Below are 17,700 nucleotides of genomic sequence, written 5' to 3' on the forward strand. Positions count from 1 at the left end.
CAATTGATCGGCTTCAAATCGTATAACTGTCGATGAGCTACTGCGATTTTATATACGGATTGCGCTGAAGTTTAAATCTCTCATTTATTTCAATTACACACCAATTTAATTTAACATCTTGTGCAACTCGGCTGTTTCATATTAATGTCCCGAAATAAAAAAAACCTCAAACAAATCCATAAATTACAACAACCACATCTAGTTATTTCATTAGGACAAAAGTAATGGCACCCTGTAAAATGAGGAAGTGTCAGTGTGCGTCTATGGTAGCTGACACGCTGCAGTGGCTGAGCTGCATCACTGAAAGATTTAGCGCATACCATGCTTAGGAGGCGCTCTTTTCATGGCATTTTGTGGGCGTGGCTAAATATATATCAGCAGGTGAATATGAAGAAGATCAGCATTACTGAAATGTTTGTAAATCTGGAGGGGATTTTTAGTTCACTTTGGCCTATGAAAACATTTACGCACGCGCACAGACACACACACACACACACATACTTTACTAATAAACTGATAAATGAGGCCCAGTGTTTGTAAATTGAATTATTTTCAATTCAATTCAATTCACTAATTCAATATACAGAAAAAGGCATGCAAGACAACATGGATATAAAATCCAGGATCCTTAAAACTTTTCTCACCTCTGCTGTAGCTTGCTTCTGAAATTTGTTTGTTCTTTGTATAACCCTGTGCCCTTTCTCTGCTTTGCTTTGCTAAACCCTTTCAATTTGGTCACTTTGAATACAACTTGCATAAAACCTGCATATATCTGCAAATAGCTACATTGTGAAGTAGTGAGAAAGAAGGAAGTTGTAACCATTTCTGTTGGTTAGACATAGAGTTTTTGATAAGAATTGTTTATAGCGAGTATTATTATTAACAATAATATAAAAACAATAAGTGTGTGTGATGAAATCACTGTAACAAACACCTTCATGCGGCTTATTGCTTTAGTAGACTCTTCAGAAATAGGTTTTATTCAATATTACAGCAGGTGTATACTTTACTTACTTTTTTTATTCATTCATGTTACAATGCAGGAGGAGAAGTAACATTAACAAAGCTAAAAATTAGCACAGTGTTGTGTTCAGCTGGCTAGCTTAGCATTTTAATATTTCATGCTAAGGCATCTGAAGCAGTGAAGTTTGCAGTTGGTTGATTAAATTGTACTTTGCACACTTAGGTGCAATTACTAGTAGCGATTCGACTCTGAATCGACTCGACTGCCGGAAGTGAATCGATCATTCTGTGTGTTTTGGTTCACAGTATTTTTTTTGTAGATGTGAACTGCTTATCTGACTAAGGACAGAGCCGTAGCACTGCAGAAATGCCGGCGAAACATTTGGACCGACAAAACAAACCAAAAGAGAAACTAAATGTTGGGTGTAATACACTAAGCTTTAAACCAATTATTTATATATTTATATATTTATCTATGGGCAGTTGTTTTTTGCGATTTCTACACGCCCATTTTTACTATCTGTGCATTTCTGACCAATGAATTGCTTTTTGATTTGTTTAATTATGTGCAGTGTGAAACTAAGCCCAGTAGCAAACAAACCTAAAGTATCAATTTCACTCTGATTCACTCTGATGGGCTGATAGGTGTGAGAGTTTACAGACTATATCAATCATGGTTTGGTTTGGTTCGTAGATCTCTTTCTCATGATTTGAAAGCTACCACCTCTCTCTCTCTCTCTCTCTCTCTCTCTCTCTCTCTCGGTTTGAATGCAACTCAGCCTTTTAGAAAACCTCCCACGCACATGACTTGAAATAGAGCTTGATTTAGCCTGTGGTTTGTCTGTCCTTTAGTGTTTGTCCATCATGGGGTTAAAAGAATGATACACAATGCAGTCTGTAAATAAATGCATGCTGACATCATCTGTTTTAGTTCTGCACTCCAACAAAATGAAATCATGATCATAAGGTCACAGTGTAGAATGCCTGTGAACAAAGCAGCAATCTAAATGGACTCAATACAATATATATAATTTAAAAAAATATTTGAAATATTTTCTTAACTAGTACAAAACTGGTTTCAATATTATTGACTCCCTTACTAATAATACTCAGTGCCTTCCCTGGAGAGAATAACAGCAGTGAGCCACTTCCTGTAATGTCTAACAAGGTTGGAGATACTTGTAGAGGATGAAAAGCTATTGAAAGCTCTATTTACAGCCAAGTTTTAACCTCCTGGCAGAGGCAACCAGAGTTTGAACTAAAATATTCTGGTACTTAGCAGAATTCATAATGCTATCAATATTTATAGAAGGCCCAGGATCACCAGCGGAAAACAACCCCAAATCCTCAGTGATCCATATGTTATAGTGGGTAGAAGTTGCTCTTCCCTGTGTACAGTTTTATATCCATATAACTGCAGTCCCAAGTCCCAAGTCAAGACTGATACGTCCAAGTCAAGTTACAAGTCATTAACATTTGGCTTTGACTCCTAAACAAGTCATAATGTGCTCTTTACCTACTTTAATAATTACCATAGTAATATAGCAGTGTAGGTTTTTTAAAATTGGTGTTCTTCACTTTCTAGACAAACTTTATAACTTAATGGATATATATGGGTATTTGATGGATGCATAACTTTGACTTAATATTTCAGTTCAATTTCACAAGATGAGGTTTTCACTATTGTCACTAAGTTCACCCGTCTATCTCAGTTCAGTTTGGCTTTGCTTTGGGATTTTTTTTGTGCAAATTAAAATGATGAACAATATTTTATGTTGTTGCTTTTGCATTTGATATTCTTGCACCACACGTTCTACAATTTGCAGCCTTTTTTTGTTGCAAACAACATAATCTTTATAGGAGAAGTCTGCTATCTTTGGGAGCACGGCTACTGCAAAGCGCCTCTGTCATCAGGAACGAGCGCTGCTTCAGCTTTTCCGTTGTCTAGTGCAAGTTGAATTGCTGTTGGACTGGTCGATTGTTGACCATGGACATGAAGATTGATTTGCTCAAAATTAATTGTTTGTTGGGAGAAAAAGAATAGTTAATTCACTGCATACTTATAAATGTATAATTTTTAATCTTTAGTTTTGATAATGTATAAAGTATTTCAGGCTCAATGTTCTCGAGTCCAAGCGAAGTCACTAGTCACTGAGGTCAAAGTATGTCAAGTCAAGCCAGCAAATTTGTGACTCAAGTCCAAGTGGAGTCCAAGTCATGTGACCTAAATCCACAACAAACATTTTTAATGTTGTGAATTCTTTGATTTTTCCTCATGGTCATAGATGACAAAGGGATCTGAAATGTGAGCTGCCTCATATAGTCTGAAAGCAAAATATATATATTTTTTCTTCTTCCAAGCATGACAATTGGAATTTATTTGAAGGTGTAATCCACATGTTTTTAAGCAAATATTCTATTATATAAAAAAAAGTTCCAAAAATGATATACGTTACATATATGTTATACTTAATATATATTATGTTAAGTTTCTTGTTTGAGTGAAAATTTCTAATCCTTTGGCTTCATTCATCAATCGTTTAGTAATGTTGTGTGCAAATGCTCTTGTAGGCCAAACCATAAAAAAAAAAAAAAAGATTTATAAGTTTTGGTAATGCAGTTTTCTTTTTTCCGTATTTAATCTATAAATGCCAATGAGTCATAGAATACCAAGCATATTCATGGTACAGCTGATTTACAGTAAGCCACGCCCATAAAACTCCATAAAAGGCAAAGCTCATAGAGAGTTAAAAACAACAAAATGCGACTAAATAGTGAAAGAGCGCCTTCTAAGTGCAGCATGCGCTAAATCTCTCAGTAATGGAGCTCGGCCACTGCGGGGGGCCATTACTTTTTTCCCCTAACTGAAAGGCTATTCTGGATTAGTTTTGGATCGCTTTCTAAGTCATTAATATTAAATGACAGACTCTCACAAAATGTTCATTAAATTGGTGTGTAATAGAATAAATTAATGATTTAAATCCACATATAAAATCGCAGTAACTTGTTGCCAGTTATACGATTTGAAGCTGATCAATCGTATTAATAAGATTAAAATTAATAAGTACCTTTTTCTCAAACTAACTGGATTTTCATTTCATTCTGAAGGTGACTGTATACAATGAAAAAATTAGTGTAAATGAATACAGATGTCGTGATAGAGATCCTAGATAAAATCATCAGGTTTAGTACTTGGTTGTACATCCTCTACAGTCAATGACTTTACCATCTCCCCATCATCCTCCTGTTCTTTACAAACCATAATTACTCCCCACTTTTGGATCTTCTAGCACAACCCGAAGCTCCCTAGAACCTCTAGATCTCAGAGTTCATTCCCCTTTGTACAGTTTCACAATCACTCCTCAGCCCATAACCGGTGATTGAAATGGCCATCTGCAGTCTTCAACTGCACTTTAACCTCACAGTCTTTGTTTCATTTAAAATCCAATGTGCTGTAGTTGAGAGCTAAACCGAGTAAATTGCATTGCTGAACTTTCCTTGCAGTAAAGCTCCACTCACTGGCATGCTGTTAAGGCGCAGAAAATCAATATATTATTGCTCAAGTAAGATACCTTCAAACTGCTCCATTTGGATTTTCGAAGAAATCACTCTGCATTAGCATTACTTACATCAGCTGATATACATCAGCTCACATTCAAAAGAAATGAGGGAAAATGGCTTTATTTTTTTCCTCACTTGTAGAAAAAAAACCAGTTTTGAATGTGGTGGTGAATACTGTGAGAGTAGTAGGAGAAGGTAAGATATTCCTGTAAATGATGGTACAATACAGTTTATTGAGAGTGTTGTGGGTATAATGAGTACACTCTGGTATTACACACAGAAATAAGTAGGCGATTATATGATAAAATGGATAATAACCACTTTAACAGGAACAACCTGTACCCCTGCTCATTCAAGCAAGTATCTAAACAGCCAATGAAGTCGCAGCAGCGCAGTGCGTAAAATCATGCAGTTACAGGTCAAGACCTTCAGTTAATGCATCAAATACCAGAATGGAGAAAAAATGTAAGTGACTTTGACCATGACATGTCTGTTGGTGGTTTAAGTATTTCAGAAATTCTGATCTCCTGGGATTTTCACACACAACAGTCTATAGGGTTGACACAGAATGGTGCAAAAAACAAACAAAAATCCTGGGGATCTGCATGCAGAAAGAGTGAGAGAGAGAGAGAGAGAGAGAGAGAGAGAGGAAACTGGACAGACTGGTTCGAGTTGTCAGGAAGGCTACAGTAACTCAAATAACCACACTTTACAACTGTGGTGAGCAGAAAAGCATCTCAGAACACACAGGCAGATGGGCTACAACAGGAGAAGACTACATCGGGCTCCACTCCTGTCAGCCAAGAACAGGAATCCGAGGCTACAGTGAGAACCTGTTCACCAAAATCAGACAGGTGAAGACTGGACAAAATGCCGCCTGGTCTTTTTCAGCTGTCCAGTTTCAACATCATGAGGAAGAGCTTGCCTGAGGAAGTCAACGGCACTCAACTGCAAATCCGTTCACAAAAATAAGTACGCCAAACCTAACACATACTACAGACTATTATAAAGCTAAACATTAATAAACTGTAATAAACTGTAATAAACAGTAAACTCACCGTCCCAGCCTGCCTTAAACCCAGCCTACATAAAGTCCCTCATAATATCAAAAAATATTCTGCCTTCATTATAACTGCTGAATTACATTTCTGTTTTTTGGATTCGGTCTGGTTTTGCGCTTCATTGTTGCTCACCTGGATTTGTTATTTTGTTGTATTGGATTATATTTTCTAAAAGTTCGAAGGTTGTTTCCAAAATGCTCTGAAACAGAGTCCACTGCCAGATGCCAGCCATCTCCCTGTGAGCCTGGCGCCATGTCGGTCTATGCGCCGGTGAGCATAGTCTCATTAGCTGTGTTCTCTCAGTGTTGCTGGGCTTTTCACTGACCGTGGATTTTCACTTGGGCTGCTAGTGTTGGCTAACAGTTCTGGGTTCTGTGGGTTTGCTCAGAGTCTCCTCTGGACACATGGTATGTGTACGGGTGATTTATTTCAATTTTTCGTATTTTTATTTCTCAGCTTGACTGTAGGCCGCCAACTCTTGTGCTGCCGATGTTTTCACCCAATGCTAATTAGCTATTCTCCATGCCAACTCTATAGTTATAACACTCCCTGTTCAGCTGGTAATTAGTTATGAGTCCTTGGTGTGCGTGTGTCGCTCTGCCAGGCTCTACCTCACTGTTTATTACTCTGCTGACAATTAGATTCCTACAAACTGGTCAAGCAGACAATTCCCGTTTCCTCAGAATTATTGAATATAAGCCAAGAGACAGACACAGGAAATTATATGCCTAAAGCACATTGGCACTTCTAAACTGCCGTTCCACAACCAACAAAGCCTGTTAAACAGTTTTATTATTACAATTCTTCACATGGTACTTGACCTTATGAAGATCATGCACCAGCCTGGTTTTGGTCATGTACAGTGTAGATAAACCTTTAGCAGCAAGTCAAAGCTGGTGAACTCAGAGTTGCCACTTTAGAGACTTTTTAGATCCTGTTAGCGAGTTTATTTAAAAGCAGATGTTAACAACTCTTCTACACCCCATAAGGCTCTCCAGCTCACATTATAGCTATAAAGCCAGACTGACTTCCACTTAGTGAGCTGAAGTTCCCAACAACCAACTGATCACCACTGTTCCCCAAAACCAATCACTGATCACCACTGTTCCCCAAAACCAATCACTGATCACCATTGTTCCCAATGACCAATCAATGATCACCTTTGTTCCCATTGACTAATCACTGACAACCATAGTTTCCAACACCCAATCATTGATCACCACTGTTCTCAATGCCCAGTCACTAATCATCACTGTTCCCATCCACCAATCACTGATCACCATTGATTTTCCTGACTCCTCACTACCACTGCTTCATTTTGTCTGCAGTCTTGAGAGTATTTTGTAAATACGTAAATAATTAGTTTTATAGTGCCATGATGAGACACGACTTCCTTCTAGAAATTATAATCTTTTATTTTCTGTTCTGATAAAACTCTTCTGAGCATGTATTAACTACTTTCCCCTGAAACACTGGGTGAACTAGCAGATGCATAGAGTAATGCAGATAACGCAGATCCACAATCTAACACTTCTGAATAAACACAAACCCTCTACCATTCGTGTCGCAGAAGTTCAGTTCACTTCATCTTATATACGTTCCACCACAAAGTCAGATATTTCAGCAACACGGGCTTAACTTCCACAATTATGCAGATGACATTTAGATTGATGTCAGTATGCAGCCTAGCGCAACTTGGCCTCCTACATTATTAACTGTAAGTATCCATAATTTAAAACTATCACTGGCATTGGAAAAACAAGAGATTTATTTAGTTATCAGGACCACTATTTATTTAACTTGCCACTTCATTAAATTCTATTAATTTTTTATTCTGGTTTTCAAGATTGATTTGTTGTTGAAATATTTCAATTTTCCTTTTCACCTCCCACGTCTACCTTCGTGGCAGCCCTATAGTCTTCTTCCTGATACTGATAACTGCTAATCTCTCTAATCCTATCAACACACTGTCCCTTATAATCACTTTTATTTATAGCATTTTCAATTAACTTGCTTCTCTTAACACTCTCACCACAACCACACACTTCTGCTTGGTTTATCCCTGAACCTCATGAACTGAAACCTGTAGTTATGTGTTAAGCACTCAATTAAGAACACTGACCTTACTAACCATCGCAAGGCCTACCTAAAGATTTGCTTGAATACAGGGATAAAGTAAATGTGCTCTCCACTCATTACTTCTCTTATCAATAGAAGCAGCTGTAAACCTAAAAGTCTTCGCCACTTGGCTCACATTGCACTCTGTTTCTGTGCTTATTTCTAAATTTATTCCCTCCATCTGCCAGTTTGATCTTGTTCCAATCGCCCTCATCTGTTTTCTCATGCCCCATTTCCCACTTCATCAATAAGTCCTTTCAATCTGGTTCTGTATCTCTGCCCTTAAAATAACTCTGGACACACAAATTCTGAAGAATACTTGCCTTGGCTTCTCAAATTATAGGCGTGATTCCATTGATTAAGGTGACCTTTAGCCGTTTTAACCTTTTAAAATCTAAGAAAATATGCATTCAAGAATTAAAAAAACGTGTTAGCCCATCTCAGGCAACAACATCTAATTTCTCACAAGTTTTTTTTTGCTATTAAGTGCCACATTTTGCTCTTAAATAAGTAACTGGGTTGAATTTTTGTAGCACAGAATTAACAAATACACAAAATGTGTACATCTAGCATAGTTATTTAAATTTTATTTTATTTTTTTAATTTATTTTCAATCTTTAACTCTGGTAAAATGGTTGTACTTTCAAAATGAATGAAAAACCTAAAATCTGATGATGCAAATTCCTGTCGAATATGTGACTTATTTCACAGGTGGGGAATGTGTTCAGGTAACAGGGTCGAGACTAAAATGTACATTTTCCATAATCTATAACAGACGACTCGTGGAAAATGATGTTTCAAGAATGAGATGTTAAATGGATTCATATATTAATGCACAAATAATATGCTTTTTAATATGTATTTTAATGATTATATTTCAAGGTACAATATTACAGGCAAAAGTGCTATAGATTTTGTAGGTTTTATTTCTGGGTTACACTATTTATCTGAAACATGCATCTTTTACATTAACTCTTTTACATTAACTTTACGTACCTATTTGTAAATGTAATATCTATGACACACAAATCCAAGAATCACCCATAGACCTATTTCTAATCTCCCATTTCTATTAAAACTGCTACACGGAATGTTAAACCTCTACTAGCCTTCTCAGTATGGTCCCGTCTATCGCACTGAGACAGTTCTTGCAACTTTTCACTAATGATCTTCCATCTCTGCTGTTTCTGCTGCCCTCAATTTTCTTATTTTGATGAACCATGGTGCAGCCTTTGACATGGCGAATCAGGAGATTCATGACAATTTCCCTTTCACTGCTCTTGGATGATTTACATCTCATCTGGCAGACTCTACTTAGTATTCATTGATACGTATAAATCCTCTTCCACTCCTGTCACGTAGTGAGTCCCTCAAAGCTCAGTTTTCGGTCTCTTTCTCTTGCTTATATACACAGTACGTGGCCAAAAGTATGTGCACCCCTGACCATCACACCCCTATGTGGTTCTTCCCCAAACTGTTACCACAAAGTTAAAAGCACACAATTGTCTAAAATGTCTCTATCTGCTGTAGCATTACAATTTCCCTTCACTGGAACAAAGAGGCCCAAACCTGTTCCAGCATGACAATGCCCCTGTGCCCAAAGCGAGCTCCATGATGTGCCAAGGTTGGAGTGGAAGAACTTGAACACCTTCAGGATGAACTGGAACACTGACTGCACCCCAGACCTCCTCACCCAACATCAGCGCCTGATCTCACTAATGCTCTTGTAGCTGAATGAACCCAAATCCCCACAGCCACGCTCCAAACTCTAGTGGAAAGCCTTCCCAGAAGAGTGGAGCTCATTATAACAGCAAAGGGGGAATAAATCCTGAATGGGATGTTCACCAAGCACATATGGGTGTGATGGTCGGGTGTCAACATACTTTTGGCCATATAGTGTACATAAGTACATATATGGAGTAACACACTTATGCTACCTGTATCTGTATTAAGTGAACCCTACATATGAACCCTACCACTATGCCCCACTATGAAACACTCAAACATTCTTTCTTTGCTTTCTTTGTTCAGCGAGCTTAATATTTGACCACTCGTGGGATCCCAGTACCAAAGCACACCACAGTTCTCTATGCCATGTGAACATTTCTGGCGAACTTGTTAAACAACAATAACAACAACAACAATAAAACAAGTACTGAGCCATCCGTTCATACTTGTTTCTGTTTACAAAAAAAATATCTGTTCCTCGTGAATAATGTATTCATATTTGGTTACATCCCTTAGATACAGAATATGCAGAAGTATCCAGAGAGTAAGTGCAGTGTGCTTAAATAATTATTCAGAAGGAACAGCTTCATCGGCTGCATAAGGAAAGGACTTCTGTGGCTGTAAGAGGTGAAACCTCCTACACGAAAACATATATGTCTTTTTCACAGCTATGCAGATGAGACTGAGATTTATGAGTGTACTTGCACAGCTCTGCCTCCTACATCATTAACCCCCATGTATCCAGAATTTAAAATAAAAAAAAAAAATGCTTGGCATTCTGAAAAATGTGCGAGATTTATTCATGTATCATTATGCATCAGTGGACCCATTCAAATTCTTACTTCAGTTCATCCATTTGTTATCATATTAGCACTTTTAATATACAGTATTCTCAATGTATTTGTTCTTGTTGCTTTTATGGATAAATAAGGTTAATTTGGACAGCAGTTAATTTGCTTTTCAATTAAGGCAGGACTGCTGAAGTAGAAGGAAACGTTGAGTTTTATAAATCACCTCGTTGAATTAATCAGGTGGGTATAAAATTCAGCAGAAAACACACACACACACACAAAAAAAAACAACAAACAAACCTGAACTCATTTTTACTTAATATCTGCATCAGCCTCTTGTATGGGAAACTACCACCCCACTGACCTGAAAGTGGTTGCATACATAGACTTACTGGCACATTCCATATGTGTCATCAAGAGGGGGTTTTCTCAATACTGTGTCAAAGCTGTAAGAGGTGACTAGGCATGCTTATCTTTTTGCTTGGTTTTATGCTTGGTTATCTTTTTTTAATTTCGTAATTTTACCTGAATTTCTTCTAATCTAGTAACAAACCTGTAATATTTAGAATATCCATAGATACAAACTGATTTTTTTACAAGTTGTAAATAAGATGCACTTAGTAACAAGTTAGTTATGACAAATATATATATATATATTTTTTTTTAAATCAACCCACATTTTGGCAATAGATACCATCAATATATTTGTATTGCTCATATTGAAATACATTTGTTATAGTATACTTCTGTATCTTTCCCCTCCATGTTTCAGAACATTAATGTGATCATACTCATACTTTCAGTTCCAATTCCTGCATTATGGATGTGACATTTGCACTCACATTGGCTAACAAAATGTCTCACAGGAGAGACAAGCTTAGGATCAATGAGTCAGTTTGCATATGTTGTCATTTAACCTCTTGAGGACAACACAGACAAATCATAAAAAACTGATGTACAGATTTACATGCTTCAAATACGCAGCAGTTTACCAGTGTTATGGAAGCGACGTTAAACAGACAAACGTTTGTGGGAGACTACGCATTTTCTACAAACTCTGTGCATTTTAAAGGCCATCGCAGGAAGCGTCATAGGTATACCATGAAAGAGACTTGAACGAATCACAAAAAAATGTGATTAACTAAATATTTTTTACTTTGGAAATACATCATTAAGAAAAAAACTGTCATTTTTCGACTGGTCAAGTTAAATACAGTGAAATATTGATTTAAAAGGAGTTGTCATATCCTCACAAGTTTATCTTTCCATGGTAAAGTAATTAAAAAAGTAAAAAAATATAAATTGCATAAATTATGAAAATTTGACATATATCCACTTTTAGGGACTCAACACATGTAAGGTAGGGTGAAGCTTTTAAGATTTTACACTTTAAAGGTGAAGCTTTAACCCCTACACCAGTCATTACTTGAAGAATTTAGTTCTAATCCTACTTTAACACATTAGGTCCTGCAAATCATAGTTTTTTTTTTTTTTATTATTTTGAAATAGTCTAAACTGAAAATGCTCAATTCTGACATAAGTACTTGGTTAAAATATTATCTTATTTTCTAGCCTACAATCTAACATAATGGGTTAGAATTTCTAATTAAATCATAATCTTTACACCTTGAAAATCCAATATATGATGTTATATGTTCTTTTTAATAATGCCAATGCCTTAGAATTTATATTAAACGGAGTAATTGTGATCCTCAATCCTCATTTTCACAGTAATCTGACCTAAAGTGTATATATAGGGTATTTGCTCTTAAGTAAAGTTAAAAGGTAACAGTTTAGATTTACTATATTAAAAATACAGGAACTCAATGCAACCAAATCCAGTACACCTTTCATTACTGAGAATCAAATCTTTCATTTTTTCAATACTTCATATGCCCACCTTGTTTTTGATGACAGACTCAATCCTCCTTGGCATGGAGGATACCAGTGTTGGACAAATTTCTGGAGAGATGTTCTGCCATTCTTCAGAGACAGTTTTTTTTTCAGCTGTTCTTTGCTGAAGGGGTTCTGTTGCTCTACGTTTCTCTTTAAAATACCCCAAAGGTGTTCTACTGGATTCAAGTCAGGACACATACTTGGCCAGGTCAAAGTTTTCACCTTTTTCTTCTTTAGAAACTCTTGAGTGATTTTGGCAGTGAGCTTTGGATCATTATCATGCGGGAATATTCCTCTTCTGACAAGCTTCTGGAGACTGGGAGTCATCTTGTCGGCCAGTATTTTGGTATATCCACAGGCATTCATGATGCCATCTATAAATGTCATCTCCCCAACACCTTCTGCACTCATGCAGCCCCATATCATCACACTCCCACCTCCATGCTTCACTGTCGGGACTACGCAGTCACTGTGGTAGTCCTGGCCAGGTTCACGCCAAAAATGCTGGACCTCATCTGACCGAAGAATGTGCTCCCCATATTCATCAGGCTTCTTTTCATGTTCTTTAGCAAAGTTTAATCTTGCGGTTTTGTGCTGAAGAGCAAGCAAGGTTTTTTTTCTTGGACACCATCCATAGATTAACGTTATGCAATGGCCTTCACACTGTCTGAGCTGTCACAGTAACTCCGATTTCCATTGATAACCCCTGTGCCAAGTCTGAAGCACTTGCCCGTCTGTATTTCAGAGCTAGATTGTGTAAGTAGCGCACTGTCTGTGGCGTCATTTTAGGAGGATGGCCACTGCGGCTCTGATTAGTCGTACTATGTCTCGTTCTATACCTCCTGATTACTGCTGCAACTGTGTTTCCACTGATTTTTAGTTGGTCACCAATTTTCCTGTATCCTTTTCCATCTTTGTGAAGTCTCACAATCAGATTTTTCATTTCCTCTGCCAATTCTTTTCCATTTTTCTTTCCTTTTTGAGCCATGATGCAGACATGCAGATAGACACAGCCCATAAGTCCAAAACCGAGAAGGTTCTGGTGTTCACAGGTGATTTTATTACCATGTTTATGCAGTTAGGCTAATTGGAAATCACATATGTACTCAATTTTGTTTCAAAGACCACAGGTTTCCTAACTTGTGTCCCAGTGATGACAGGTGTATAACCTTTTGTTGCATTGAGTTTCTACTTTGGGGCCTGTATTTTCAACATAGTCTTTCTAAATATTCTTTATGTCAACCAAGAAATCATGCAATTATGAATCATTTGATATTTAAGTGATATTGTACAGGGTTGTAAGTTTTTTTGGCTTGGAACTTTTTCAAAAAGTTGCATTTGTTTATGCAAGTGAGGCTTCATCTACTTAAATATATTTACATTTGCATACTTGCATACTGCATAAAACCAAAAAATCTAGTCTTTGGATGATCTTATAATTAAAATGCTCATTTCACACCATGTGAACACACGCATCAGAGAAAGGATTTTCAAGAACAGTTTGTTGGAATGTCATTTGTTTATCGTTTAATCAATTGAGCTGTTATAAAAAATTTTATTTTGTGCCATATTATTATTATTATTAAAACTAAAATCTAAATTTTAAGATTAAAATTTTTAAAATTATTTTGAAATTGTCTAAACTGAAAATGTTCAATTCTAACATAAGTATTTGGTTAAAATATTATCTTATTTTCTAGCCTACAATCTAACATAATGGGTTAGAATTTCTAATTAAATCATAATATCAAATTTCAAAAGTAAAGTCTAAAATTTGTCAAAAATCTATGACAATTGCAGAGGAAATTCCTCTGCAATGTGCTTCTCAACAGGAATAAGAATAAACATGTAAAATTTCTCAGAAACTGAGATTTGTGGTTCTCAGTCCTCAGGAAAACGGTTTTAAAAATAAAATGTGACTTCTTTGCTCTAGTTAGTGTGGTTTCTAAGATTTATGAAGCAAATTGATATTTACTTATATCTTAATGAGACATTTAAATTGACACGGCCGGAAACAAGCTTTTCAGTGATATATGACATGACGTGAATTTGAAGTGGGCGGAGCTTAACACCTTCATCATAATTGCTTTGTTGTTTTAGACAATTCAGTAATTGTGGTTGCAAAACCAGAGAAATTAACACATTACTATTGAGTTTAGATATGTTATTACTACAGTTTAAGAGGGGACATATTAAAGGTACCAAAATGGTCATTTCTACCTGTCGTGTCTTGCTTAACAATATATTTTACAAGATTTTAGTCAACATAAAACTTAAAAGTCCAATATATGTTTAATCTGATGCCTAACTGTTCAAAATCTTTCACTGGAATCTCATATATCAGCCAAACAAGAGTGAGATATTCAAATAAATATCTGTTCAGCATCTAGCTGTGATGTATCCTGAAAGAGCAACAAAGAAAACTCATTTAATATTCACAGTTCTGTTTTCACTGAAGTCTATACAGTTTAAGACTGATCACATTTTCAAGAAAAAGAGGCCACAAATGCTACGGACTGTAACCTACAATAAATCAGGACATTTAAATGAGCTTTTTCCATCCGCCTGCCGAAGAGGAAATCAATAACCAAGCGGCTGCTCACTGTACACTACATAAATAAATAAATAAATAAATAAATAAATAAATAAATAAATAAATAAATAAATAAATAAATAAAAAAAATACAAAAAGGTTCCTGGATGATTATGTAGGAGAAACTGCTGAAAACGTCAAAAAAACATGAATAATTCCTAAAAAAATCCCAAGCTCTACAGCGAAAACTTTATCTTAACTTTAACCTTAACCTTAATCTTAAATATGAAGAATTCAACACCATCCTCACAGTCTTTTCTTTAATATTAATGCGTGATGCTGATTTTACAGCAAATCCATCTCTATTCAGCATCAACACATGGTGGCCAACATTCAAAGTGAAATGAATTCATAATAATAATGAATAATAATAATGAATTATATGGAATTCATATACAGAATTCAATTCATAATGATTAAAATCTTACATAAATAGACCACAGCTCTAGACTTTCAGCTGCAAGGTGCGTTAAGTTTCTGTCATAACTAAATTCTGCACTTCTTCAATAGGAGACAGATTGTACATACGTGCACTATATACCTGTGGTCTTAGTTACGTATTCAAACTGAGGCCCAAGTGTACAAATTTGTGTCTATATGCAAACCAGGATGAGGGCAAAAAAAACAAAAAACTGTCTTTTCAAATAACATGATTGCCTTATTTGATGTATTTACACATTCATCAGAAAAAGAAGAAGATAAATGTCTGTTTGCAAACCAACAAAAAACCAATGAAATGTGACCAACATTCACGATTCCTTTTTCTGTTCAGCTTGTGGCTACTTCTACCATTTAGAAGAAACAAAGTCCACAATCTGCTGTAGATTGTATAATATAATAAATCAGGCCAATTTAATGATCCTTTCCTGCTCTTGATGAGCGAATCATTAACCAATGAGATTTCCAAACATTCAGCATGTCACATAAAAATCCTGGAACGTTTTAGTGGACAGAAATGGTTCCTTTAAAAAAAATCAATATGAAGCACTAAAGGTTTTATAGATTTTAAACTTTTATTTTTTACAGTGTAGGAGAACCTTATGTAAGAATGTTCCACAGTGAGACGAGCTGAAAATCCTTTCAGGACTTTATGAAGCTTATTTTAGAGATTTTTACTAAATTTAAGACAAATCGCATCCAGCAATCATCAACGCTTTTGAAAAAAATCACACACATCACATGTGAAAAGCATGTTATGCCCTGAAGTTGCATCTGTAGATTTAAATAAAATCATCAGACATCAAGTGGAAAACATGCTTTGAAAAATCAAACCACATGCCCTAAATGCGAAAAAAAAAAAAAATGTGAAGAGGAATGAATTGTGTGTGAAAATTTCATGTGGAAAAAAAAAATAACATGAAATAAATGAATCATGTGGGGAAAAAAATGGAAGTGGAAAAAAAAAAAAAAAACACATGTATGTGAAAATAAATGAATTGTGAAAAAAATCCCATGTGGAAAAATAAACATGTGAGAATAAATGAATTATGTGAGAAGATCACAGGTGAGTAAATAAAATAATACATTCACTATATGTAAAGTGTCAGAAAAAAAAACCAAACATGTCAAGTTCATGTAAACAAACAAACACACAATGTTTTTAGGTTTTTTTTTCCCCCAGAAGAAACAATGGTACATCCTAAATGCCCCTAAGCAACATGACAGGGGTTTAATCATCACCTCAGCCTGTTCCTCTCTTCCACAAGTTTATTTATCAGTCAGTGTGACAAGAGAAGCGACTCCGTTTATACCAGAATCGTCATGTCGTGAAAAGAAACCGAAACACAGACGCCATGACATGTCTGTCCATTCCACCAAGTCATGCTTTAAAGTCCTGACAAACCCCGCAAAAGCCCGCAGAAGCCCGCAGAAGCCCGGACTGACGGCGGGAGACACACGCCGACGCTCCCCGCCTCATTTACCGGCCACACTTCAGCCCGGATCGCGCGCGCTCACGACCACGCTTCCCCCCCCCCGCCCCCCCGCCTCTGACTAATTAGAAAACGACATAACTTGTTACGCCGCGTTATGACAGTGTGTCACAGTGTCACTCAAAGCTTCAAAGCCAATCAGTCCCTTACATCTGTACAAACTATTCGACACTACACACCACCACACTACACTAAGAGACAACATGATGTAGGCTTGTTGTGGACAAATTGCAGTGCTCTGATAAACACAAGAATGAGAAAGAAGCCCGTTTTTCTCGTCAGTGCGCAGCTGATCAATCATTGCACTTCAGAGCGACTTCACAAGGCGAGCTGAGGGAGTTGAAATGTGCACAGCTCTCCAGGAGGTGCTGGCTTTCTCAGCTCAGGAGCATGCTGCTGTGTCCATGTGCAGCTGAAAGATCAGACACCAACCCAGGCTTCAGGAGGACCTGCTGTCACACACACGCTCGCTGACTTTCACCCGTTAAAGGGCTGAGAGAGGACGGCGGGGTTTTTTTTCTCTTTCTTTCCGTCCATGCACCTCCCCTTACTTCCTAATTCCTCCATTCGTCAATTTTAAAGAATTTCACAAATGTGCCTAACAGGAGTAAACAGTACCTCGTAAAGCTCCCCTGAAGCCATCCTGGAGTGCCGAGCCGGTACCGACCTGCCTCTTCGGGCTGCTTTTTTACACCCCCCCCGTCTCTGAGTCCCGGTAAAGACGCGTATTAAACAAGCTGCCGTGTTCCTGAGCTCGCAGGCAGCCGCAGTAAAGCTGAGCACTAAAGCAGGCAGTGTTAATCGAGCGCGGCTGCGATGATCACTCGAACACACCTCACTTCCAATAAACGAGCCGGGGACAGCGGGGTGGTGCTGTCAGCTCCCCCACCCTCACACCACACCAATTACTAGCATAGCAACTAAGTCATATAATCAGCTCATACTCCAACACCTTCAGCTTCTCCTTATAGGCAGAGATGTAACTAAATTACATCTGGAAATGACACAACAAAAATATAAAGACGTAACCAAACCTTAATTTATAAAGTGTGTCACGT

General features: G+C 37.0%; 1 protein-coding gene across 1 annotated transcript in view; it reads right to left on the reverse strand.

Annotated features, from left to right (window-relative positions):
- The window catches only part of LOC113526432 (chromodomain Y-like protein 2), a 46,631-nt gene extending 29,152 nt beyond the window's left edge, over positions 1 to 17,479 (reverse strand). Inside the window, exon 1 of the mRNA XM_026913456.3 lies at positions 17,261 to 17,479. Coding sequence (XP_026769257.2) covers positions 17,261 to 17,284 — 24 coding nt within the window. The 5' untranslated portion in view covers positions 17,285 to 17,479. The remainder of the gene's footprint in view (positions 1 to 17,260) is intronic.
- Between the last annotated feature and the right edge of the window lie 221 nt (positions 17,480 to 17,700).

Source organism: Pangasianodon hypophthalmus, chromosome 6 (assembly GCF_027358585.1).
Source record: "Pangasianodon hypophthalmus isolate fPanHyp1 chromosome 6, fPanHyp1.pri, whole genome shotgun sequence".
Lineage (NCBI taxonomy): Eukaryota > Metazoa > Chordata > Actinopteri > Siluriformes > Pangasiidae > Pangasianodon > Pangasianodon hypophthalmus.